The sequence below is a fragment of the Aedes albopictus genome, chromosome 3 (assembly GCF_035046485.1).
Source record: "Aedes albopictus strain Foshan chromosome 3, AalbF5, whole genome shotgun sequence".
Lineage (NCBI taxonomy): Eukaryota > Metazoa > Arthropoda > Insecta > Diptera > Culicidae > Aedes > Aedes albopictus.
In genome coordinates this window covers 172558119-172583410 of record NC_085138.1, presented here as the reverse complement: position 1 = coordinate 172583410, position 25292 = coordinate 172558119, and the positions used below count along the sequence as shown (strand labels likewise).

Genomic DNA, 25292 nt, shown 5'->3' with positions numbered 1-25292 from the left:
ACACACTTAAAACTGATTCTCGAGCTCGGCAGAAATATTTGCTGGTTCATAACGGCAATAGGCCTTTTCATGTGACAGATCCGTGCATGCATTTGTTTACAAAGCTTGAACAACAGCTGCTAACAAGAACGTGTCATCTTCATAGAAGAACTGTCAAACGCCCGAACAATCAGCTGATTTAAGACGTCAAATGAAAAGGCCCATTCAAAATTTTGCTGACATTTCGGCAAACAAAATGTTTTTGCCGAGATTGTTCAAAATATTTTACCGAAATAACAGCAAACTGCTTGAAAAATTGTAAAAGTGACAGCATTTTTGGCTGATTCTGGCAGTGATCACGGATTTTGCCGAAATCAGTAAACGAGATTACCGAGTTATCAGCAATCAAATCATCCTTTGCTGAGTTTCAGTAATACAACTGTCATTTTTGCAGCCGCCATGTTTTGGCAAAAAAAAAAACAAATCAGTGGTGGTGTGTGGTGCTGAAGGCACATGAAGTGCATTTTTTAAACGAAGTCCAAATGTGTAAAGCTTTCAGTACACGCTTTGCCAATATGCGCAAATATTTGGCTATTTGACGTATCAGACGTTAGAAGACGTTTGCCGTTTGGCTATTATTTGTCAATGGTCAGTACACGTATGACAAATAATTGGCAAACTCACATTTGCACATGTTTGCCACTCGAGTACTGATTGGAGTTGCAAACATGGCCAAATATTTGCTATATTGCCTTACTTGAAAAGTGCTAAATTTGTAATATTAGCAAATATTCGCCATGACAAAGTTAGGCAAATATTTGCACAGCAATGTTATTGCAAATTTATTTGGTCAGTACACGCATGACATATAAATTTGTCAAATTTTGCCAAATATTTGCACATTTGGCAAAGCGTGTACTGAAGGCTTAAGAATTAAAGACACTCTGTAAGTAAACTATTGCAAATTTGCTCCATATTCAATTTATTCTAGAATCGCAGTAACGCCTTTGTGTAGCTGTTCGTCAAGGAGCCGTCTTTAGGAGTAACCAATCTCGAAATGGAAGGAGGAATCCTGAGATGAATGATTGTTTGCGGCAACAAATTCTATATTTCTAATAATTTTATGGACCAATAAATGTTCGAGAATACAATTTATTTATTGTGGTTTCATACGGAATAAGACTTGGGCTAAGAACTCAGGATTTTATTTTTATTTTTTTTTATAAATTTTAAAAATAAGCCGAGGTTCAGCAAATCCATTCATGCTGGCAAATGATTTTGCCAAGCTTCAGCAAATGTATTTGCTGAGAATCTCGGTAAAATATCACTGTCAATTTTGTGATTGCCGAAGTTCCGGCAAATCCAATTTTTGCCGAGCTGTTTGCCGAGCATTCGGCGGTGCCAATCTCGGCAATTGGTTTGCCGAGATTCGGCGAAAAAAACTTAGTGTGTACAAAGTGGAAGACTTCGGGATATTTGGCCAGTGGGTGAAAATAGCCGATGAGGAACAGCGTGCACTGGACATCATGCACCGTACCACAGAGAACAGACATCCAACTCCAGTTCTGAAATTGTGTAAGGAATTTAACAGTCTTTTGAAATCGGCAACACAAGTGGCAATAGCGTGGCGCTGCAATCGATTAATTTCCCATACTAATTTTATTCACCACTTGAAATGTTTCAATTCACCACTGACTGTGGCAATATGGTGTTTGGCGGCGTTAGTGTTGTCATCGTGTATTGCTTTGCAACCTCACTCAAGTGAAGATTCAAATCCTTACACAACTTTCAGGATGAAATTTGTTCTAGCCTGGATGTCTGTTCTCTGTGACCGTACCATCACGCGGCGTGGTGAGCATTTCGAGGTCGGTCAGATCCACAAATACAACAATTTCGTTTTCCCGGATAGCAAATCTGTACCAACTTTATACACACAGTGCTGCATAAATCGCATAAACCGCTTGATGGAGATTACCTTATCCTTCACTAGCTTACGAATACTCAGGCATCCTTATACAATACACGTATATTTTCAATGGTCCACTGCACGAATTTATGTTGGCCTGCTTACTCTCACGCGAAATTTGACGTTTGAGCGGTGCCGACACCGCTCAAACGTCAAATTTCGCGTGAGAGTAAGCAAGCCAGAATAAATTCGTGCAGTGGACCATTATTAAGTTGTCAAAACCGTAAATGAATGAAAATAAAGAATCGCTGCAAAAATAACACAGCGGGGTTGTTTAGACAAAAAGCATGCGCAATGAATTGATAGTTTCGTTTCATTTCAACATAGAAGAAAGATGCTTCAAAAATGGTAGTCTATCTCAGTTTTTCAGCACTTCTTGATAGAAGCCAAAAAGCCATATATCATTAACGGGGATAAAACAGTTTTCGATTACTTCTCGCACAGAAAAGCATTTATTACTGAAAAATGTGGTGTTCTTAAATCCAAGTTAGGCTGACCGTTTCCTACAATCGCGTTGCGTCGAGTCTAATCTCTTCTGCATGTATTTTTCGACAATCTTAAAGGCTTTGAAGATGATTTATCAACTATTTTGGTTCTTAACGACATGTCTCACATTTCTGTTCAATGCCCTTTGGCTTTGCTGCAATTTTGCCTCGGTTGGGATCCCGTGGCTTATGCTGCTGTTCTTCTTAGTCTGCATAGCGTCCAAATTTGTCAAACTGAGATGTCCTGCTAGCGATATCGTACAATCCATGCTGCACCGGAGTGAAAAAGGCGTAGGATCTGAAGTGCTGTACTGGCCAATAGTTAGCAGGGGTGGGGCCTTCGATGCTCCGGAGAACTCTCTCGCAGCCATAAATCACGTATGAGTCATTTCCATAGTTAGCGCAATGTGACATTCATTAATTTCGTTTGGGGTGAAATTGATTTGCATCGTTCTAGTGTTTGTCGCAAAAATGCTACAATATATTACTTGATCTCAACATCACAAGCGATGGACACCTGGTGGTGCTGAATAGGACAACGTTGGAGAAGGCCAATATAAATGAGCCCATTCATAAGCTGAAGCTAAGTGCTCTGGAAAATTTCAACATTTCGGAACATCATCCCCTAGGGTAAGCGTTTCAAATTATAGCATTGTGTTCAATGAATGTAACGATGGTTGATTTTAGGCAACACTTTCAATCCGAAAAGATAATCACGTTCGAAAAATTACTTAAACTATTGGAAACCAACGAGCTGACGGTGTTTCTATTGGCAACGCATACCAGTACAAAACTGATCGAACTTGTGCGAGAGGCAATTGGAAACAATTCTTTCTTCACCAAACGAATCGTGTTCTGCTGTTCTTCACCGATTTCAATTTATCAGGTAAGTAAAACGAATGTTGCGAAAACCTCAAATAACCACACAGCTCAAGCCTTTTCACATTCTCCAGGAGTTCTTCGGAAACTCCTGCAGGAGTTCTTCGAGAACTCCTCCAGGAAGTCCGCGGGAATTCCGCCAAAAATTCTTTCAGGAGTTTCTCGGGAATATCCCAGGAGTTCCCCGGGATTCCTTCTAGGAGTTCAACGTGAATTCCTTTAGGGGTTCCTTGATATTTGTTTCAGGAGTTCCTAGGAAATTACTTGATCAGTTTCCTGGGAATACCCTAGGATTTTCTGGGTGTATTCTTAGGAACATCCTGATACATTTCAGATAATCTCCTGCAGGATTTCCTGTGAATGTCCTGGAAGAATTTCCGAGAAAATGTTGGATGCGTTCTCGACGAGCTCAAGGAAAAAAAGAACTCCTGGAGGGATTTTCGAGGAACTTCTGAGGAAATCTTTAACAGGCATTCTTAGACAAATCGATACTGTCGTATGCCGCTTTTAAGTCCATGAACAGGCATTGGGAGCTGGTATTAATTCATTTCCGTTCTCCGATGCACTGACGTCGTTATTTCCTCCATTGTCGTGGTCTCCCGTGCCTACGTTCTCTACGCCATTCAGGTGCTGATCGAAGTGCTGCTTCCACCTTTCGATCATCTCACGTCCGTCCGTCAAGAGGCCTCCGTCCTTATCCCTGCATATTTCGGCTCGCGGCATGAAGCCGTTGCGGGATGCGTTGAGCTTCTGGTAGAACTTCCGTGTTTCTTGGGAGCGGCACAGCAGTTCCATTACTTCGCACTCCGCAATTTCCAGGCGGCGCTTTTTCTCCCGAAAGAGGCGGGTCTGCTGTGTCCGCTTCTGTTTGTAACGTTCCACGTTCTGTCGGGTCCCTTGCTGCAGCATTACCTTCCGCCCGCGCTGCGTTCTTCCCCTCCATCGATTCCGTCCCACGTACCCGATGGTGCTCTCGGCTGCGTCGTTGCTGGCTAGTTCTCTTGAACAGAGTATACGGTTTGAATGAAATATCTTTATAACGGTTTAACAATAACGTCTGTATTTCACAGTGGTTTGAGTGAGAATGAGATCAAGTGTTATTTTTCCTAACAAGTCAGTTGCTAAGGAGTCACAGCATTCTACGATCGTTTCGTTGCTTCGCACAACTTAATACTCCTCCTCAACGAGATGATCCTCAAACTAGAACAGTCCCATCTTAGTAGCAAACTTCTTCAACTTTACGGCATCAAGCGGTTTGGTCAAAGCATCTGCAACCATTTCTTCTGATGGACAATACTCCAATTTGATAATATTGCGTTCTGTGAGTTCCTTGACATAATGTTGTTTTGTTTCAATATGTTTTGATCTTCGGCTAGTCCGTTCCGATTGAACAAAACTTAAACAACTTTGATTGTCCTCCATGATCGTGGTGGGTGAATCTTGTTGTTCTCCAAAATCGTTTAGCAAGTTTCTTATCCAAATTATTTCTTGACAAGCTTCACTTAATGCCACATATTCGGATTCCATGGATGATAGGGTGACACTATTTTGTAATCTGCTTGCCCATGAAATTGCTCCTCCTCCATACAAGAACAGGAAACCGGTAGTAGACTTGCGGGTTGAAACATCTCCTGCTAAATCAGCATCGGAATAAACGATGAGCTCTTGCGGGCTCCTGTAATGCAGCTTGAAGTCCTTGGTAGCCAGTAGATATCGAACCACTCGTTTAGCGGCTGTCCAGTCTGCTTCGGTTGGTGATGATACTTTCCTCCCAAGAATCGATACACATGCCGCAATATCCGGTCGAGCGTTAGTTGCTACGTAGAGAAGAGCTCCAATCAAGCTTCGGTAGTTGACGCTGCTTTCCAAGGCTTTGGTTCCTTCTGTAGTTTTGATGTATCCAGTCTCCATGGGGGTCCTTGCACCTTTGGCGTTTATCATTCCAAATTTCTCTGCTAGCTTCTCGATGTATCCTTTCAACGTTAAACTGTAGTTACCTTCGTTCCGTTGAACTTCTAATCCGAGAAAATACGACAAATCTCCGAGGTCGGTTAACTTGAAGAACTTTTTCAAATGATCATGAACAGCTTGGATTTCGGCTTCGGTTTCCGCTCCAACGAGTATATCATCCACATACACAACGAGATAGATGGTCTTCTTACCAGTGGTCTTGATAAACAAACAGGAGTCCGTCTTGCTCTGGTGGAAGCCGATTTTTACCAGGACATTACGCAGTCGTTGATTCCAACATCTTGCAGATTGCTTAAGGCCATATATACTCCTCCTCAATCTGCAAACCAGATTTTCTTGGCCTTTCACGACGTGTCCAGGCGGTTGCCGCATGTAAATTTCTTCTTGCAACTCACCATATAAATATGCGGTCTTGACATCCAGTTGCTTGAGTATCAACTTCCGTTTGCTTGCCACAGCCAGAAATGTTCGCAATGTGGTACTGTTCATCACAGGAGCAAATATTTCTTGGTAATCCTCGCCATATCGTTGAGTGACCCCTGGGCAACTAAACGGGCTTTAAACTTCGTGATTTCTCCGGCAGCATTGAGTTTTCTCCGAAATACCCATTTGCATCCGATGCACTTGCCTCCTTTTGGTAGTGGAACCAGATCCCATGTTCCATTTTCGCGATGTGATTCGAGTTCATCCAGCATGGCGGCCTGCCATTCGACTGCTTCTGGTGCGTCCAGTGCTTCTTTCAAACTTACCGGGTCGTTCATGTCAGCGAAATTCGTTGCCATCAAAGCCTCCAGGTTGTATCTCTGCGGGGGTATGCCTCTCGTTGCACGTGTTGACCTTCTAGGAGTTTCTTGTTCCATATCCGGATCGTCAGCATTATCCGAGGCTTCTTCTCCTGATAAACTCTTGAAACTTTCATCACTTTGCTCAACATTTACGTCTACGTCCGGCTCGTCAGCATCATCTCGCCCTTCCAGTTCCTCACATTCGAAATCAACGGTAAATTCATTCAAATTGGCAGATTCTCCGCAACGAACTTCTCCATTAGCTGCATCACGATCTTCCTCTTCCAGAAATTTGGCATCTCGACTAATCATTACGGTGTTGCTGCTTGTATCCAGGAAACGGTAGGCTTTTCTTCCTTCAGCATATCCAACAAATATTAGTTTCTCCGCTTTCTTGTCAAGTTTCTGCCTCTTCTCTTTGGGAACATGTACGTATGCTTCGCTTCCAAAAACACGTAAATGGGAGTAGTTTGGCTTGCGTCCTGTCCAAATTTCGAATGCCGTTTTGTTCAACGTCGACGATGGTAAAAAGTTCTGTAGGTAATTGGCGGTGATCACTGTTTCACCCCAATATCGCTTTGGCAGTCCTGACTCAGCCAGAAGACATCTCAGCATCTCGTTCAAATAACGATTTTTCCTTTCAGCTTTTCCGTTCTGCTGTGGACAATACGGTGCAGTAATCTGGTGGATGATTCCGTGGTCAGCAAAAATCCGCTTCATATTATTGCTACAGAATTCTCCTCCTCCGTCCGAACGTATTATCTTCGGCTTGCACCCATGCTGGTTCCTCATCATACTAACGTACTCTTCTATCCTCTGCGAAGCTTCCTCCTTGTGTTTCAACAAGTACACGATGCAGTAGCGGCTAAAATCATCCAACATTACCATGTAATAACGATTTCCGCTCGGTGTAGCCGTCTCCATCGGCCCGACGAGATCCGTGTGTACCAAATCTCCGATTGCTTGAGTTTTGGTGTCCGAGTGTTTTGGGAACTTCGACCGACTCATTTTTCCTTCGTAGCAAACTCCACAGATACTGTCAACGCCACACGCCTTCAACTGCATTCCGCTTCCAAGATTGTCACGTGCTATAGTCCTAACAACTTCCAAGTCACGATGTCCGAGCCTTCTATGCCAGAGATGTATACATTGCTTCGGATGATTGTCTTTCGCCAACATTGCTTGCTTTGGTGCTGCCGTTGGATCCAAGTGGTACAGATTTCCATCACGAGTGCCAGTCACAATCACTTCGTTGTTCTTGACGATTTTGCATCCATGCTTCTCGAAAATTACAACGTAACCATCATCGGTAATCTTGCTTATCGATAGCAGATTGGACTTGAGCTTCGGCACATGGTAAACTTCCTTCAAAGTGACCTTGGTCGCATTTCCGTCGCCATCCTTCGCGAAGAATTGTCCACTTCCGACGCCACAAGCTTCAATTTGATTCCCATCAGCGAGACTAATGCTATGCTTCCTTCTTGTATCCAGCTGACCGAGATTCCTGGCATTGTGCGTCATATGAGATGTTGCACCGGAATCCAGATACCAGAGCTTCTGTTCTTCCGTGGCAAGATCCGCTACTCCAACTCCGAAACAAGCTTCTCTTGAATTCGACGCAGCAGCCATATTGACGCGGTGATTACCCTTCTTCTTCGGTTCAACTTTCTTACCTTGCAGCAGCTTACAGTCTCTCCGGAAATGACCTTCTTCCTGGCAATAGTGACACACTATCTCTTCTTTGCTTCACGGAATTTCGGTTTGCCGCCAGTCGCAGTCCTAAACGCCATCTCGCCAGATTCCTCTCCATCCGTTCTCCGACGCCAGTCATCCAGCAGCTTCCCATTCACGTACTCGACTGTTAGCTCTTCCTCGGGACGACCTTCCAGCGTGGTCACAAGAACATCGTAGGACTTCGGCAGACTTGCGAGAATCATTGCGGCAATCCAGTGGTCCTTAAACTTCTCACCCATCGCGTTCAGCTTGTTGATCAACGTCGTCATATTCGCCAGATGCTCAGGAACGTTTCCTCCTTCCGGCAATCTTGTCGTTATCAACTTCCGCAGAACATGCACCTTCGTCGCAAAAGTAGCCCTTTCGTGGTATTTCTTGAGAGAATCCCACATTTCCTTGGCAGTGGTGGACTGCATGACGTGTACCAACTGGCAGTTGTCTAAAGCGAGACCGATCAGCGCCCGTGCTTTTCCGTCTTTGGTCTTCCAAGCTGCGTTCCGTTCGGCAGGTAATTCGTCCGTTACGATCGAGAACAATTCCTCCTTCGTCAGCAACAGCTCCATACGGAATTTCCACACGGCGTAGTTCGTCCCATCCAGCTTCTCCACAGTCACCTTCGTTTCAGCCATTTCAAGGATCAAGGAACTTCTTCAGTGCTTTCGAAAAATCCTGGGCCCATAACCTCTTGAACAGAGTATACGGTTTGAATGAAATATCTTTATAACGGTTTAACAATAACGTCTGTATTTCACAGTGGTTTGAGTGAGAATGAGAACAAGTGTTATTTTTCCTAACAAGTCAGTTGCTAAGGAGTCACAGCATTCTACGATCGTTTCGTTGCTTCGCACAAATTAATAAGTTCTCTAGAGGGGCCTCATCGAGCTCGCCCTTGTCTGGCAAAGCGGCCTCTAGATTCTACGCGTTTGCTGAGGCGACATCCGGTTGCTTCTGTCGCTCTAGGTTGCATCATGGTAGTCGCCGGTACTGTACATTGTTGATGACGGAGAGTTTTGGGCGCAGTTTGACCATCACCATCACTAGGTAGTAGTTGGAGTCGATGTTGGCGCCACGATAGGTCCTGACGTTGACAATGTCGGAGAAATGCCGTCCGTCAATCAGAACGTGGTCGATTTTAGATTCCGTTAGTGGTGATCTCCAGGTGTAACGATAAGGGAGGCTGTGTTGGAAAAAGGAGCTATATACGGCCATATTTTTGGTGGCGGCGAAATCAATGAGTCGTAGGCCGTTTTCGTTCGTCTGCTGGTTTGCGCTGAACTTTTCATTCGTCGGTCTGAATTCCTCCTTCTAGGCAGGCCGAGCATTTAAATCTTCTATGATGATCTTGACGTCGTGGTTTGGGCAGCGGTCCAGCTCGCGTTCGAGCTGCGCGTAAAATGCGTCTTTGTCAACATCAGTGCATCATCAGAGTGTGGGCGGTGCACGATTATTATGCTGAAGTTGAAGAATCTGTGGGACAACAGAGTGGACCGACCGACAGACACGGACTCCCAACAGGCCAGCGGAATACCGGAATCCTCCGGACAATGCGTTTCGGTGATACAAGAAAAACTTAACACGCGGGACCGACTACTTTTGCACACGTCTTTATTTGTTCGTATCTCGGGTACAGACTGAATGTTCGTTACGGTTATCTTTCTCTCGCTTGTGTTGCCAGATTGGCGGTGCAGTGACGGCGTTACTATAAACGTCGCCCCCACTTTATAGCTGACACTCCTCCTCGACGTCACGGAACCGGTTCAGCCCGGCCATCGGTGCTGACCAGCCCCATCGCTTCCACGAATCGCTGCTGCTTTACCGCGCCTAACGGTTTTGTTAAAATGTCCGCGGTCATCTCCTCCGACGGGCAGTATTGGAGAACCACCACGCCTTTATCGACCAGGTCCTTGGTGTAGTGCATCCTAGTGTCGATATGCTTCGACCTTCTTGACTTCCGATCGGTCTCCACGAACTCGATGCACCCACGGTTGTCTTCTAGAATGGTAGTAGGCTTCATCTGCCGCTCGCCTACTTCGTCCAGTAATTGTCTCAGCCAGACCAATTCACGGCACGCCTCCGATAGAGCCATATATTCGGCCTCCATGCTGGACAAGGAGACGCTGGTTTGTTTCCGGCTCGCCCAGCAAACTGTAGCCTTCCCCAGTTGAAATAGAAAGCCGGAATTCGACTTCCGGTCCGACGGGTCCCCACTCCAATCCGCGTCGCAATACCCGACGAGATTTAGCTGCTCATCCCTCGTGGCCGACAACTTCAACTTGTAGTTAGCAGTCTTCAACAAATATCGTACGACCCGTTTGAGTTCGACCCAGTCGGTCTCTGTGGGACTGCTGATCTGCCTGCTTAAGATGGACACGCTTGCGGCTACGTCCGGCCGTGTATTCACCGCTATATAAAGAAGGGCTCCCACCAGGCTGTGGTAGAGCTCGTTCGATTCCAGAGGCTGGCTGTTCTCCCGGCTGCGGTAATATCCAGGATCGAGAGGGATCGAACCTTTGGCGTCCTGTAGGCCGAACCGTTGCGCAACAACCTTGATGAACACGTTCTGATCTAGGCTGAAAAATCCTTCTTCGTCTCGTGTCACTCTCACACCCAGAAATTGGTTAACTTCACCAAGTGACGTCAACGAAATCTTCTTCTGCAACTCTTCTTCAACATTCTGGATCTCCTTCAGAGCCGTACTCGCCACAATCATGTCGTCAACGTAAATGAGAAGGTAGATGACACCACCGTTGGCCAACTTCTTCACATAGAGGCATGGATCGGCTACCGATTGAGTGAAACCGAGTTCTTGTAGCATTGTACTGATCGTCTCGTTCCACACGCGTGCGGCCTGCTTGAGGCCGTACAGGCTCCGCTCGAGCCGGCACACGAACCTCTCCCTTCCACGAACGACGAATCCTTTTGGCTGTTGCATATACACCTCCTCCTTAAGCTTCCCGTGGAGGTAAGCGCTCTTTACGTCGAGGTGGTGCACACCCAAGTAACAAAATTAATTTTATAATGCTTTTGAAGTATTCTCCAACACCTGTTCTTTAAAACCATACATAAACCAAATTGCTCTACAACACGACATCAACTCAACCATAAACCCGCCATAAGATAAAAGAGGCCCATCCTAAGATTCTCTTGGAGAATTGTTTTTAAATTTCTCTTAAAACTTGTTGTACTTCCCAAGTTGTCCTCAAGGCGAATTGCTCTCTCCTTGTAGAAATCTTCAAGTGCACGATAAAACGATAATAAATTTGTCAGTGTTGTTGCTGATGCAGCTTCTATGTGGACAGAAAGATTTGGTGAATTAAATTGAAATTAAAATCACAATGAAAATGATACATTATTGTTATCGGGATTAATTTATTACACAAATTGGAAATATTTCCGAGATGTAGCAAGGTTGCCAAATGCCAAGCAAAATTCATCGTATATATGTTGCAAGATACTTCCAAAAATTGCAACGCGCTTCCATTATAACGCACTAATAAAATATTTAAAAATATTATTCCTTGTCATGCGAACATTGCTCATGAGTTTTCTCAACATGGCTTCCATTGAAATCTAGGCCGGTGGTCAGTCCATCATCGATGGTTTTAATCATCATCACCATAAGATCGTCTTAAATTTCTTTCAACTCATGCCAGAGCTAAAAGCATAACTCAAGAATACTAGGATTTATAACGTTCTCAATGCAGCCTGGTTGGCCTCCATCAAGAACGTCTTAAACTTATTTCATCTTATGCAAGGGTAAGAAGTATTACTCAAGAGTACTCAGGTTTATAACGTTCTTGAAGTAGGTTTATGCAAACTCCGCCGAGAGCGTCATAAATCATGTACGCCAAATTGTAAACAAACAACAAATTATCGCACCGCGGTGGATTTTGTGAACTTCGTGCGATAAATTTAATCATCAGCCCGGTACCGTTACCAACCAGGCAGACCTTTTCCGGGAACCGGCATTGATGTGGTGCAGCGCAGTTGACTCCCGATTACAAGGGAATCGACGTCCTGGATGACCAAACCAACCTCATTTCGGATGCTGTAACCGGAGGAACTTGGCACTGCACCGCGTCGCGGTTGGGTTTTCGGGTAGGTGTTCTTGATTGGCAGCAATAATGGAACGATGGGAATCAAAATCAGATGCTTTAGTTTTTTCTTGTATTTTTAATGTATCAAACTGTTCTCATGCGAGAACAGTTGCTCTTGATCAAGAACAGATGATTGAAGATAACTACAAGAACCTTATAAAACTGAAAATAAGTTCAACAGTTCTTGTTGTGTTTATGGCTTTATGAACTGAACCTCAAGTATTCTTGGAGGAGTTTTTAAAACCACATATTGATGAAGAATAGTTGTGCTCAGCTGAAACTCTGATAAGATCAACTAGAATATGCAATGTTCCGATAAAACTATCAGAAAAACAAATAAAACCAAATAGAATTAGGATTGTTACTTGGGCATGCATCTTCCTTTGACCGGCGACCGTCATGAGAATCCTCAAAGTTGTCTGTGTCGCCACCGGAGCGAAGACGGCATCATAATCTACTCCGAACCTCTGAGAAAAGCCCCTTGCGACTAGCCGGGCTTTGAATCTGGAAATGTTGCCGGCGCTGTCGTGCTTCTTCTTATACACCCACTTACAGCTGATTGGTGTACGTCCAGCGGGTAGTTCCACAAGCTTCCACGTTCGGTTTTTCATCAGCGACTGATATTCCTCCGTCATCGCCTCTTTCCACAAGCTCTGTTCGGCTCCGGACACTGCTTCCTCGTAGGTCGCTGGCTCCTCCTGTGCCAGCATCGCCGCGTTGACGACGTAGTCCTCCAATCGCTTTGGCAACACGCCTCGGGTGCTCCGCTTCTGATCTGGTCCTGTCGCTTTCGTTTGGTCGGGCTGGTCCTGTTCATCATCCCAGTCGAAGTAAGCTTCTTCCTCAGAATCTCCAGAATGGTCCTGGGGCTGCCCTGGATTACCTGCTTCTGCATGCTCCTTCGATTTCCTGGATGAGCCATCTACCTCAACGAAATGCTGATCTTCAGTCGCTTGCTGACCGACCGGCGCAGGTATCTCCTCCTGAAGCTCAACAAACCGAGCATCGCGACTTATGGTGATCTCGTTTGTGTCCGTGTTCAAGAACCTGTACGCTTTCCTATCGCTGCAATAACCCACGAAAAGCAACTTCTTCGCTTTGCTATCCAGCTTCGACCGTTTAACATCGGGGATGTGAACAAATGCAGGGCAACCGAAAATCTTTAGGTGTGACAGCGAGGGTTTCCTGCTGAACCACCTTTCGTAAGGCGTGCTATCCACGGCGCGGGATGGCAATCTATTTTGCAGGTACGCTGCCGTGGCCACCGCCTCCCCCCAGTATTTCTTGTCAAGACCTGCATCAAGAAGCATGCAGGTGGCCATTTCTTGGAGCGAGCGATTCTTACGCTCGGCCACTCCGTTCTGCTGGGGGGAGTAGGCCGCGGTGAACTGGGCCTGAATACCCTCCTGCTCATAATACCGCTTCAGTTCATGGCCGGTGTACTCGCCCCCGCCATCAGATCTTATTACACATGGAGCCCGACCAAACATGTTCTTGACGTGCGCGACATATCTCTTAATACAATCAGCTACATCGCTCTTTCGCTTTAACAGACACAAGACAGTGTATCTGCTATAATCATCAATGATTGCCATTAAATAGCGGGCACCCCCTGGCGTTACGTGTGCCATTGGGCCGCATACATCCGTATGTATAACGTCGAGAACACGTTGGGTCCGATTGGCCGCGATTTTAGGAAATGGAATTCTACATGATTTACCTTCAAGGCAAGGTTGACAAACCTGCCGGATCCCGCAATCCTGAATCTTGAAGTCCTTGGACAGCTCCTTCCTCTGGATCTCATCCAAAGCCGCCGGGTCCCGATGGCCAAGCCGGCGATGCCAGGTGTGCTGGCAATTCCGCAGGTGCCGAGCCTCCTTGCCCAGCCGAGCTTCCTCTGCGACCTTCAACGCGAACAGATTGCCGCGGGGTTCCGCAACAGCCACCACTTTTCCTTGAGCTGACAAGATGTCACACCGCGAACCACTGAATTCCACTTTTAGTCCTCTCTTCACGAGTTTTCTCACTGATATGAGTCCACTGTCCAGTGAGGGCACGTATAGAACGTCCTTGAACGGAATGTCCACCATACAGTTCTCACCGTTCACACATTTCACTGTGCCTTCTCCAATTCCACCGGACATTGTCTCCGACCCGTCAGCAAGGACGACTTTCACTTTCACACTCGTGTCAAGTTTGTCGAAGAACGACTTATCGTTCGTCATGTGACTGGAACAGCCACTATCGACAATCCAAGGTCCACTACAACTGGTTCCAGCCACAAAACAGATAGCCGAATCACTTTCTTCGGCCTGCTTCGCCTTCGCACCACCGAACTTTGGTTTCGCATCGCGCTTCACATCACTACCGCTCGGGCCGCTCTTCGGCTGCTGCGGACAATTTCGGCGAAAATGTCCCGGTTTGCCGCACTGAAAACACACGCGCTCACTCTTCTTCTTCTTGCTGTTCATTTTCATCGCGTTTTCACTGGTGTCGCCCGAACGCTCTTGACGCCGCTGATGCTCATCTATCAACTTCTGCTTTACCAGCTCCATTGTCTGATCGGCATCCGGTCTGCCCTCCAGAGCGGTAACCAGACTGCCGTAAGACTCTGGCAAGCTGCGGTAGATCATGGCGATTTTGAGCGGCATCTCCATTTGCTGACCGGCACAGGCCAGCTTATCGAAAAGCTCCTCCAGCTCGTATAAATGCTTCTCGATATCACCCCCTTCGGCCATATTCAAACTGCATATGCGACGAAGCAAGGCTACCCGTGACGTCATCGATGATTTCTCGTGGAAAACTCGCAGTTTGTTCCACGCTTCTTCTGCCGACGTCGCACCGCGCACTAGATTCAGCTGGCTGTCCTCGACGGCGAGAACAATCATCGCCAGCGCCTTTTCATCGCTCTTCGTCCAGTCATCGGTGACTGGACTGGCACTGGTGCTGCGTCTCTAATCACTTTCCACAGTTCTTCGCGCTTTAAGTACATTTCCATGCGCGTTTTCCACACGGCAAAATTGTGGTTGTTTAACCGAGCGAACAGAAATTTCTCACTCATTTTCTTCTCCGATCGACACTCGCGACGAGAACGAAAACACTCAGGCCCTTTCCACCTGCTTCGCTAGAAATTTCTCCCGGCCCCGAACACACCAGCAATCGAAAACGCGCCCTCGAGTCACCTCCCAAACACACGCACACTATCGCAGCCGTGCGCTGCTCCGCAGCTCGAGTCAAATGCCACCACCGAATGAACTGTGCCGAACGAAACCAACGCTGCCGCCGCGCCGAAAACTTTTCGCGCACTAATGGCTTCCAAAAGCACTTTTCGTCCCGCAAAACACTTTTTCCTGCACACAATCTCTGGGCCCAAAACCTGTGGGACAACAGAGTGGACCGACCGACAGACACGGACTCCCAACAGGCCAGCGGAATACCGGAATCCTCCGGACAATGCGTTTCGGTGATACAAGAAAAACTTAACACGCGGGACCGACTACTTTTGCACACGTCTTTATTTGTTCGTATCTCGGGTACAGACTGAATGTTCGTTACGGTTATCTTTCTCTCGCTTGTGTTGCCAGATTGGCGGTGCAGTGACGGCGTTACTATAAACGTCGCCCCCACTTTATAGCTGACAGAATCGGCCCTCCCAAGTTCCAATTCCCATGACAAAATGTACTTTCAAGTTCCGCGAAGTTCAGATAAAGTTCCAAATGGAACTTTCTGGCTGCTTAAGAGGCTAACGATGAGCCTTGCTGGAACTTCGGTCACAAGTTCCGGCAAGGGTCATTGTTAGCCTCTTAAGCAGCCAAAAAGTTCCATTCGGAACTTTATCTGAACTTCGCGGAACTTTAAAGCTGCTTAAGATGCTACTCGGAAATTTGTCGGAACTTTCAAGTTCATAGAAGTTCAGTTCAGTAGCATTGTGTTTCAATGAAGATTAAATTTATTTCTTTTACAGAAAACAACTCTTTAAGCATACACGAATAAAAGACAAATATGAATATATCAAATCAATGAATACTAGGCTTGAACAAAAAAAAATGCCGCCCATCGGATTCGAACCGATAGTCGCTGCGTGAGAACCCTACGCTCTACCCCAGTACTACAGTTGCGATTGAGATAACAGCAGGTAAAGTCTGACTTGAATCGATTTTCTGTCGGCAGCTAGTTTTGCACATTTGTACAGTAGTGAAGTTAGCTTGACTTTGTCAAATGTCTTCAGCAGCACAGCGGTAAGTCGGCAGCTTATCACGCAGGAGGATCTAGTTCAAATCTACATAGCAGCGACATGTGTGAAAATATCCCAGTCAACCAGTCATCGTATAAGATGTTGTATAGGATGTTAAAGTGGAGGCGATATGCGTACATGCGCCTAAATGGAGGTATGCACGCATATGGCCTCCACTTTATCATCTTGTGCAGCATCTTATACGATGACTGGTTGTCTGGGATAATTATCAGAAGCAATTTCCAGACATGAATCACGAACCCACCAACAGGGTTGTGATTCTGCAAAACACATTTTTGTTTCTGCGTGAATTTTGTCAAGGTTCTGTCAGAAGCTGCTTAGAAGGCTATCCAGCGTGCTTATGTGAACTTTTAAGTTCCAAAATTACTTAAAAATGAAGCTGCTTAGAAGGCTAATGAGCAACCTCGAACAAGCTACTTGCTTGTAAAGTACCCTTTTATCTGAACTTTTGGTTACTTGGGCTTGATCCTCAACTTGTACATTCTTTCGTCGATCAACCACCAATCGCTCATGCGCCTCTGCATATTGCCCATCACGATGAATAGTGTTCCCAGCTCACGTGTGTCGCCGCAGCTCTGGTAGATGGTATGATTACCTCTAAACGTTCGCACCATGGATCCTGTCCAACACGCTACGATGCCGAACCTGCGGTCCTTCAGTAGATCAGCGAGTATGCGGGTGCTCCCAATGAAGTTGAGAGATCGGCAGTTCCACGTACCGAGTTTCCAATCGCAAGTCCTTTTTGTTCGCTGGGGTCGTTACCGTTGGTCTCAGTTCGTATTATTCTATTGCTGATTTTCCGTTACAATGGTACAATGGTAAGAGTAATGGCTGTGCAGGTTGAATATGTTGATGTTGAAGAATCGGCCCTTGATCCTCAAGATGCACATTTTCATCGATCGGTCACCAAAAGATCACGCGCCTCTGCAAGTCCTGTTTCGTCGCTGTGGTGGTCATCATGGGTATCGGGTATTGGGTATCCTTGGCTTTCATCCTTACTGACGATATTAATACAAATTCACATGCTTTCATAACTTGCAGCTCCGTCAACACTGTCCAGACCTTATTTGCGGATTGTGGATGGAAAAGTCATCACTTTCGCGCACTCAGCAATATCTCAACGCATCCACAATTCTGATGTCGGTCTATGGCGCAATCTTTCGGAACATAGTATCGCCAGTTATCGGAATCAGTTTGGTGTTTATCCACAAGGACGAGTTCAATGCGTAAGCAAAACCATTATTTTCCATGAAAGGTCATCCAACTGATAGGCAATATTGATTCAATTTAACAGGCAAATATCGACCTTATGGCACAACGTGGGCGTCCGACCGATAGTGTACACAATCAACTCACCGAATGAGAAACGATACTTCCAGCAAGTTACGAAAACACAATACCTGACAGATTCCCTCCGTTCGGAGCCGCAGGTGATCTTTCGAGGGAAGCGTAAGTAAATGCTAGTTTCATCAAAGTATTAGAAGAAGTAGCGTCGAGTCATTGAACGATAGTTGATGTGCTATACAGCATCAGATCAGCGTGAGATACAGAGTGTGCATCATCCTTTCTAGAGGCCATCTCAACATGCATTTATGAAAGCTTTATAGAGTTTTGTGTTCCTTTTAAGCAGCCCAATGAGTTTCTTTTGCAGAATGTATATTTATTTGTTTTAGTATAAGGCCTTATGAACTATTTATTACCTGTGGTATTTCTCATCTATCTAGTAAAGGTTACATACCCCAATGAAAATCAAAAGAAGAACCCATTTTCATCCCCCTGTCGCATTGTCATTATCAATCGAACGAAACGTACTATACTCATCCGGACTAGGATTTCGAATACATTTATGAATCGATATAGGTTTTACAGATATCTCTAAATCACTGTGCAGCAAACGTATTGAAAATGCTATTGTTTTTCAAGCTGACTAAATTTACATTTGTTTTGTATCAAAATACAACACTAAAAAGATATGAAAAGCAGTAATCAGTTTGCATTTTTTTAATCCGAAAAAAAAACAAAGTTCCCAATGTATTAATTTGGTTTTTATGTCCTTTCACTTTTGATTCATTTTATAATGATGATAATACTTGAATGAAAAGCACATAGAGCATATTATTCAAGAAATAAATTCATTGAGTAATTCTTGAGGGCTGTAGGCCTCAAATGACAACGGCTGTATAGAACCACCATACAACTTAACTCTGTCTTTAACAAAGTTTTGCAAACCTAGCTCTATATTAGGGAATAATATGAATAATTAGGTTTGAGACATCATTGGCATCCGATTCAAAGGGTTGTCAACTTTACTGAAATTTAGTCCTTTAAATTCATAGGAGTAATTTTGTTCGTTTTATCAACAAATTGTAACGTTGTAAGATTAACTTTGGTTACTGGACATTAGGCCGTGTCGATTTTCGCAAAATTGCGAATACACAATCCCGAATAGTCACAAATGGTTGCAAATGGACCCAAATGAAGCCCTGCAAAATTAAAAAATTCTAAAAAATCGGTAAGCTAGTCCGCAGTCGACTTAAAGTTTTATATGGGAATTTTAATTTTTCAGTATGGGGAAATCCAACTTTTCAAACTTTTGAAGAAAAAGGCACATTAAAGCAACTCTAAAAATCCGCTCCCCCCCCCTGAAGATTTAGTGCATATATTAGGGAACATTTTGTTAGAAGACAACTTTTTAGTTGCACTTAAGATAAGGGCGTTATTAAATTTCGAAACAATGGACATTTTATTCGCATGATTTCTAACTTCTTTAATTGGCATCACTGCACGTTTTGCGTGTGGAAGAGGGTGGTAACAGCCATCTGCGGCGTCACCACCCGTCGCTGGATGGAGACGCAAGTACCTAATAAAAATGAGATAGTTACGATTGTAAATATTCTTGCGATATTGCTTTATAAAAACTTGGTATCTTCGGCAAAGTTGTTGACATATTCAAGAGCTGTCCAGTGATGAGCTAAATCATTGGCAAATCCATCGCTGGGCGGCGCTAGTGCGCATACAAACTGCATGCAATAGTATTAACGTATATGCGTGTATCTCAATAACGTGATAATTTAACTGTGTGGTGTCTTCGACAAAGTGGTTGGCTGGGCCACGGGCTACCCGGGTAGAGGTAAAATACTGACGATCAAAACATAATATTGGTTTGATTGATATAAGAGATAAAAGATCTAAAAATAATATCTGAAAAATGTTCCTGGAACATCTGAACAATATCAAAATTTGATATTTCAAGATCATACAAATAGCTCGCTGCTATTGGTTAGATCTTACAAAATCTAAATATGATTTGATAATAATGTTCCAGGAGTAAATTGTTGATGTTATTTTTAGATCTTTTATCTCTTATGTCAATCAAACCCATATCACTTTTTGATCTCAATATCAAAATATGCTATTATTGAGCTCTTTTCCTCTACTCGGGTATCCAGTGACGAACCAAGTAAGTAGGAATTCAACCGACAGGCGGCGCTAGTGTGCATACAAACTGGATGCAAAAGTACAAACTTATATGTGTGTATCTCAATAAAGTGATAATTTAAGTAGGTGGTGTCTTCGACAAATTTGTTGGCTGGACCACGGGCTATCCAATTACGAACGCAATACAGTCTTGACTCCTACTACACGGTTAGTTCGGGGGTGCAGTAGGAATCCGTGTTGTAGGAATCCCAGAGCTTATGGGATTTCGCCAAATTGGGGGTGTGAGCGAATATATCAGGAGTATTACAAGATAGCACCATACTTTCTTTGGCAAAGATGTAGTACTAGAATAGATCTACCACACAATGCGAACTAACATCCAATTAGTTGGCAATTTGGCCGATAGAGGCGCTATGTAGAAGTGGTTGCTTATGTTCACTCGCCAGTAGAAGCACTCATAAATTATCGCTTGCGATATCTCAAGATCTACTTGATTTGGAACAATGCTGTCTTCGGCAAAGTTGTTCAGTAAGTCAAGAGCAATTTGGTGGTTAACCAAATTAGTTAGTTTGTGATTTCGCCGCTAGGTGGCGCTAGTTGTCAAGTAAAGTTTCAAACTTCTCTAGCTCGCGATCCAGATCAGATAGAAAATTGCCGTCTTCGTCAGAGTTTTTCAGGAAGTAAAAACCTATCTGGTGATTCAACATTAAGTTGGTGATTTTGCCGCTAGGTGCCACTAGTTGTTAAGTAAAATTTCAAACTTCTTTAGCTCGCGATCCAGAGCAGATAGAAGAGAGTCGTCTTCGGCAAAGTTCTTCAGGAAGTCAAGAACAATCTTGTGATGTAACAATTAGTTGGTGATTTCGCCACTAGGTGGCACTAGTTGCCAAGTAAAGTTTCAAACTCCGCTATCTCGGGATCCAAAGCAAATCGAAAAGTATCGTCTTCGGCAAAGTTGTTCAGGAAGTCAAGAGCTATCTAATGACTTAGCACTTAGTTGGTAATTTCGCCGCTAGGTGACGCTAGTTGTCAAGTAAAGTTTCAAACTTCTATAGCTCGCGATCCAGATCTGATAGAAAAGTGCCGTCTTCGTCAGAGTTTTTCAGGAAGTAAAAACCTGTCTGGTAATTAAACATTTTGTTGGTGATATCACCGCTAGGCGGTATTAGTTGTCAAGTAAAGTTTCAAACTTCTCTAGCTCGCGATCCAGAGCAAATAGAAAAGTGTCGTCTGTAGCAAAGCTTTTAGTAATTCAAAACCTCAGTGGTGATTCAATATTTAGTTGATGGTTTCGCCGCTAGGTGACGCTAGTTTCTAAGTAAAATTTTAAACTTCTCTAGCTCGCGATCCAGAGCAGATAAAAAAGTGTCGTCTTCGGCAAAGTTCTTCGGGAAGTCAAGAGCTATCTAATTAAATTACATTTAGTTTGTGATTTCACCGCTAGGTGGCGCTCTTTGTCAAGTAAAATTTTAAACTTCTCTGACTCGCTATTCAGAGCAGATAGAAGAGTGTCGTCTTCTGCAAAGTTCTATAGGAAGTCAAGAGCTATTTAGTGAATTAACAATTAGTTTGTGATTTGGCCGCTAGGTGGCGCTAGTTGTCAATTGAAGTTTCAAACTTCTTTATTTCGAGATCCATAGCAGATAGAAGAGGGTCGTCTTCGGCAAAGTTCTCCAGGAAGTCAAGAACAATTTGGGATTCAACTTTAAGTTGGTGATTTCGCCGCTAGGTGGCGCTCTTTGTCAAGTAACATTTCAAACTTCTCTAGCTCGTGATCCAGAGCAGATAGAAGAGGGTCGTCTTCGATAAAGTTCTTCTAGAAGTCAAAAGCTATCTAGTGATTCAACTATAGGTTTGTGATTTCGCCTCTAGGTGGCACTAGTTGCCAAGAAAAGTTTCAAACTTCTCTAGCTCGCGATCCAGAGCAGATAGAAAAGTGTCGTCTTCGGCAAAGTTCTTCAGGAAGTCAAGAGTCTTCTTCTGATTAAAAATATAGTTTGTGAATTTGCCGTTATGTGGCGCTAATTGACATGTAAAGTTTTAAAACACTATCTCAGGATCTATAGCAGATAGAATAGTACTGTCTTCGGCAAAGTTCAACAGGAAGTCAAGGGCATTCTGGTGATAAAACAATAAATTGGTGATTTAGCTGCTAGGTGATGCTAGGCTGCTCGGAATCCATAGCAGATAGAAAAGTGTTATCTTTGGCAATTTTCTTCAGAAAGTATAGACTATAGAACAACCTGGTGATTCAACAATTAGGAGGTTGTTGGCAAATAGAATAGAATCTTTATCTTGGACCAGGGTTGACCATCGTCGTTCTCTTCACCGCCGCGCAAAGAAAAAAAATCACATTATTCCGATAGAACAACATTGACGACTAGCTTTTTCATTGCCGGTAAAGGGTTCCACGATGAATCCGAGGATGCACCTCAATAATAAATGGTCGCCACTCAACGTTTTTGTTATCCTTTTTGTTCCTTGTAAACGAGCGGTGACCGGCCAAGGAAACGCCACCAGGAAGTAGAATTTATTAGTGTTTCAGCGCGTATGCTATTGTTGCACCGCAATAGTTCTGTTGCTTAATAGTAATCCCAAGTAACACGCTTGTCACATAAGAGCGGAACAAAAACCTGCTGCTGTACCTTTTATGTGACAAGTTCGTTACTTGGGAAGGATTGACAATTCAGAGGTCCGATGTTTGATCCCAGATGCAAACTTTTTTGTACATATATTGAAATTCATATTTGTGTGTTACTATGCGACAACATAGACTCCGTCCACAGACAAACAGACGTAACACTCTTAAACATGGCTTGGCACGTGCATTTAAAGATAAATTCAAATTTTTATTTAATTTCCACTATCCTTCCACCAGAGGCGCTAGTGTTTGATCGTTTTGACGTTTGCCAGTGTACTCGTTGCTGAATTATGCAATCGGCAGTATCTCGAGCGGTTCTTCGAACAGGTGGCTGTGTGCTCATGGAAAATATACCGGGCAAAAGTTTTTGATGAATTTCCTCCAAAAGTTATGTGGTCGTCGTCCTGTGTGTGTGCTGTTAGAGGAAAAAACTAGTTTTCGTGCGAGTCGGTCGTGTGATGCCAGCAGCGGATGATATTTCAGTCTGTCTTGGTTCGTCGTTGCATCGCGTCGTCGTCCTGTGTGCGTGCTCGTCTTCGTACGGGGTGGTTAAGTGTGTTTTTGGAGGCAAAGTGGAAGTGCCGCTTTTTTCATTCGGATCGGCCGCGTCGTCGTCGACAATTTGAATGTGCACATCGTCGTACCCGTGTGTTGTTGTAGCGGTTCAGTGTGATTTCGAGGCCAGTTTGTGGAAGATGCTGCAGCACATACGCACTGGACACTTCGAAGGATGTGTTTATTGGTGAGCTCGTTCCATTTTATCACAATAATTAATGCTATAGGATGTATAAAATTCTGCACTGGGTTTTGTGTATTTATCTAACAAATATTGAAAAGTTCGTCACGTCATGTGTCGGCGCTAGTTACAAATGCACATTTAGTTGGTAATAAATATTTTTCTTTCATTTTTTGCATGTACACAAACATTTGAATGGTTCGTCATCTTCGGTGTCGACATTTGTAATATTTTAGCCCAAATGAATAAATGTTTTGACTCAAATAAACTTTGCATGAATTTCTGGAAAAAGAGAGGGTCGGTAAAAGATAGACGGCGAACCATGCGGTAAGATCTTTCTGATTTATTTATCCCGTGTTATTTTGTTAATACTTGTGAATCGATCGCGTTCAGCATTGTCTCGCGCGGAAACGCAAACTACAGATGCGTCGGTGTTTAGCATTGTGTTCTCCTTAGTTGCGAATGAATAACTTATGTAGGGTGAGTTTTGAGGCACAATAGATCGCGTTCGTCGTCCAAGGTTTAGAAGGGTATTTCTTCGCGAGCGCATTAATAATCGCGAATAAAAACATTACATTCGTTTACCACGTCGAAATCCTCAACACATCTCCATTTCCCCTGTCCAAACTCCTAGTGATTTCTCGTAGTAACGCAGAGAATTCCTCGGTTATTGGCCTAAGCGAGAATCACGTCATCATTTCCTTCCCTATCCTCAATTGACCTGCATTCGGACGCGGCCGGCGTTGGTATTGCTTATTGAAAAGTATTGGGATTGCAGCATTTACACAATGAAGAGAAAGCAAATCCCAAGCATCATCTGTTGGTTCTTTGTGTAAATGCAGTTGTCCTTGCAATAACAGAGGAGCAACCGCGGGCGGTCAATCATGCTCATGCTCATGCTCAATTTCCTCCAAAAGTTATGTCTGTTTGTCTGTGCTTCGTTGCTTAGCGCACTTGAGAAAAGAGCGAAACAAAACGACAAAATATTTCATTTTCTTAAAAATGCAAGCCCTTCATTCAACTAATTGTTGAATCACCAGATTGCTCTTGACTTTCAAAAGCCGAAGATGGAACTTTTCGATCTGCTTTGGATCCCCATATAGCGGAGTTTTAGACTTTACATGACAACTAGTGCCACCTAGTGGCGAAATCACCAACTAATTATTGAATCACAAGATTGTTCTTGACTTCCGGAAGAATTTTGCCGTAAACGACCCTCTTCTATCTGCTTTGGATCGCTAGCTAGGGAAGTTTCAAACTTTACTTGACAAAGAGCGCAACCTAGCGGCGAAATCATCAACTAACTGTTGAATCACCAGATAGCTCTTAACTTCCAAAAGCACTTTGCCAAAGATGAAACTTTTCGATCTGCTTTGGATCCCGAGATAGCGGAGCTTGAAACTTTACTTGACAACTAGTGCCACCTAGCGGCGAAATCAATAACTAATTGCTACATCACAAGATTGTTCGTGACTTCCTGAAGAACTTAGCCGAAGACGATACTTTTCTATCTGATCTGGATCGCGAGCTAAAGAAGTTTGAAACTTTACTTGACAACTAGCGTCACCTAGCGGCGAAATTACAAACTTAATGTTAAGTCATTAGATAGCTCTTGACTTCCTGAACAACTTTGCCGAAGACGATACTTTTCGATGTGCTTTGGATCTCGAGATAGCGCGATAGCGGAGCTTGAAACTTTACTTAACAACTAGTGGCACCTAGCGGCGAAATCACCAACTAAATGTTGAATCACCAGATAGGTTTTTACTTCCCGAAAAACTCTGACGAAGACGGCACTTTTCTATCTGATCTGGATCGCGAGCTAAAGAAGTTTAAAACTTTACTTGACAACTAGCGTCACCTAGCGGCGAAATTACAAACTTAATGTTAAGTCATTAGATAGCTCTTGACTTCCTGAACAACTTTGCCGAAGACGATACTTTTCGATCTGCTTTGGATCTCGAGATAGCGGAGTTTGAAACTTTACTTGACAACTAGTGCCACCTAGTGGCGAAATCACCAACTAATTGATACATCACAAGATTGTTCTTGACTTCCTGAAGAACTTTGCCGAAGACGACTCTCTTCTATCTGCTCTGGATCGCGAGCTAAAGAAGTTTGAAATTTTACTTAACAACTAGCGCCACCTAGCAACGAAATCACCAACTAAATATTGAATCACCAGATAGGTTTTTACTTCCCGAAAAACTCTGACGAAAACGGCACTTTTCTAGCTGATCTGGATCGCGAGCTAGAGAAGTTTGAAACTTTACTTGACAACTAGCGTCACCTAGCGGCGAAATTACAAACTAAATGTTAAGTCATT

The 25292-nt window shown here is 44.0% G+C and overlaps 1 protein-coding gene across 1 annotated transcript; it reads left to right on the top strand.

Annotated features, from left to right (window-relative positions):
- The first annotated feature begins 2280 nt into the window (after positions 1-2280).
- LOC115261213 (glycerophosphodiester phosphodiesterase 1) lies at positions 2281-18137 on the top strand. Its single transcript, XM_029862566.2, has 5 exons — positions 2281-2808; positions 2888-3060; positions 3118-3316; positions 17193-17377; positions 17446-18137. Exons 1-5 carry the CDS (start codon positions 2485-2487, stop codon positions 17606-17608), a joined length of 1044 nt encoding a protein of 347 aa, XP_029718426.1. The 5' UTR covers positions 2281-2484; the 3' UTR covers positions 17609-18137.
- The last annotated feature ends 7155 nt before the right edge of the window (positions 18138-25292 follow it).

Coding starts and splice junctions, on each gene's coding strand:
- LOC115261213 (XM_029862566.2), top strand. CDS start 2,485: ATGTATTTTTCGACAATCTTAAAGGCTTTGAAGATGATTTATCAACTA. Junction 3,317..17,192: donor CACCGATTTCAATTTATCAG/GTAAGTAAAACG, acceptor CATAACTTGCAG/CTCCGTCAACACTGTCCAGA. Junction 17,378..17,445: donor CACAAGGACGAGTTCAATGC/GTAAGCAAAACC, acceptor TCAATTTAACAG/GCAAATATCGACCTTATGGC.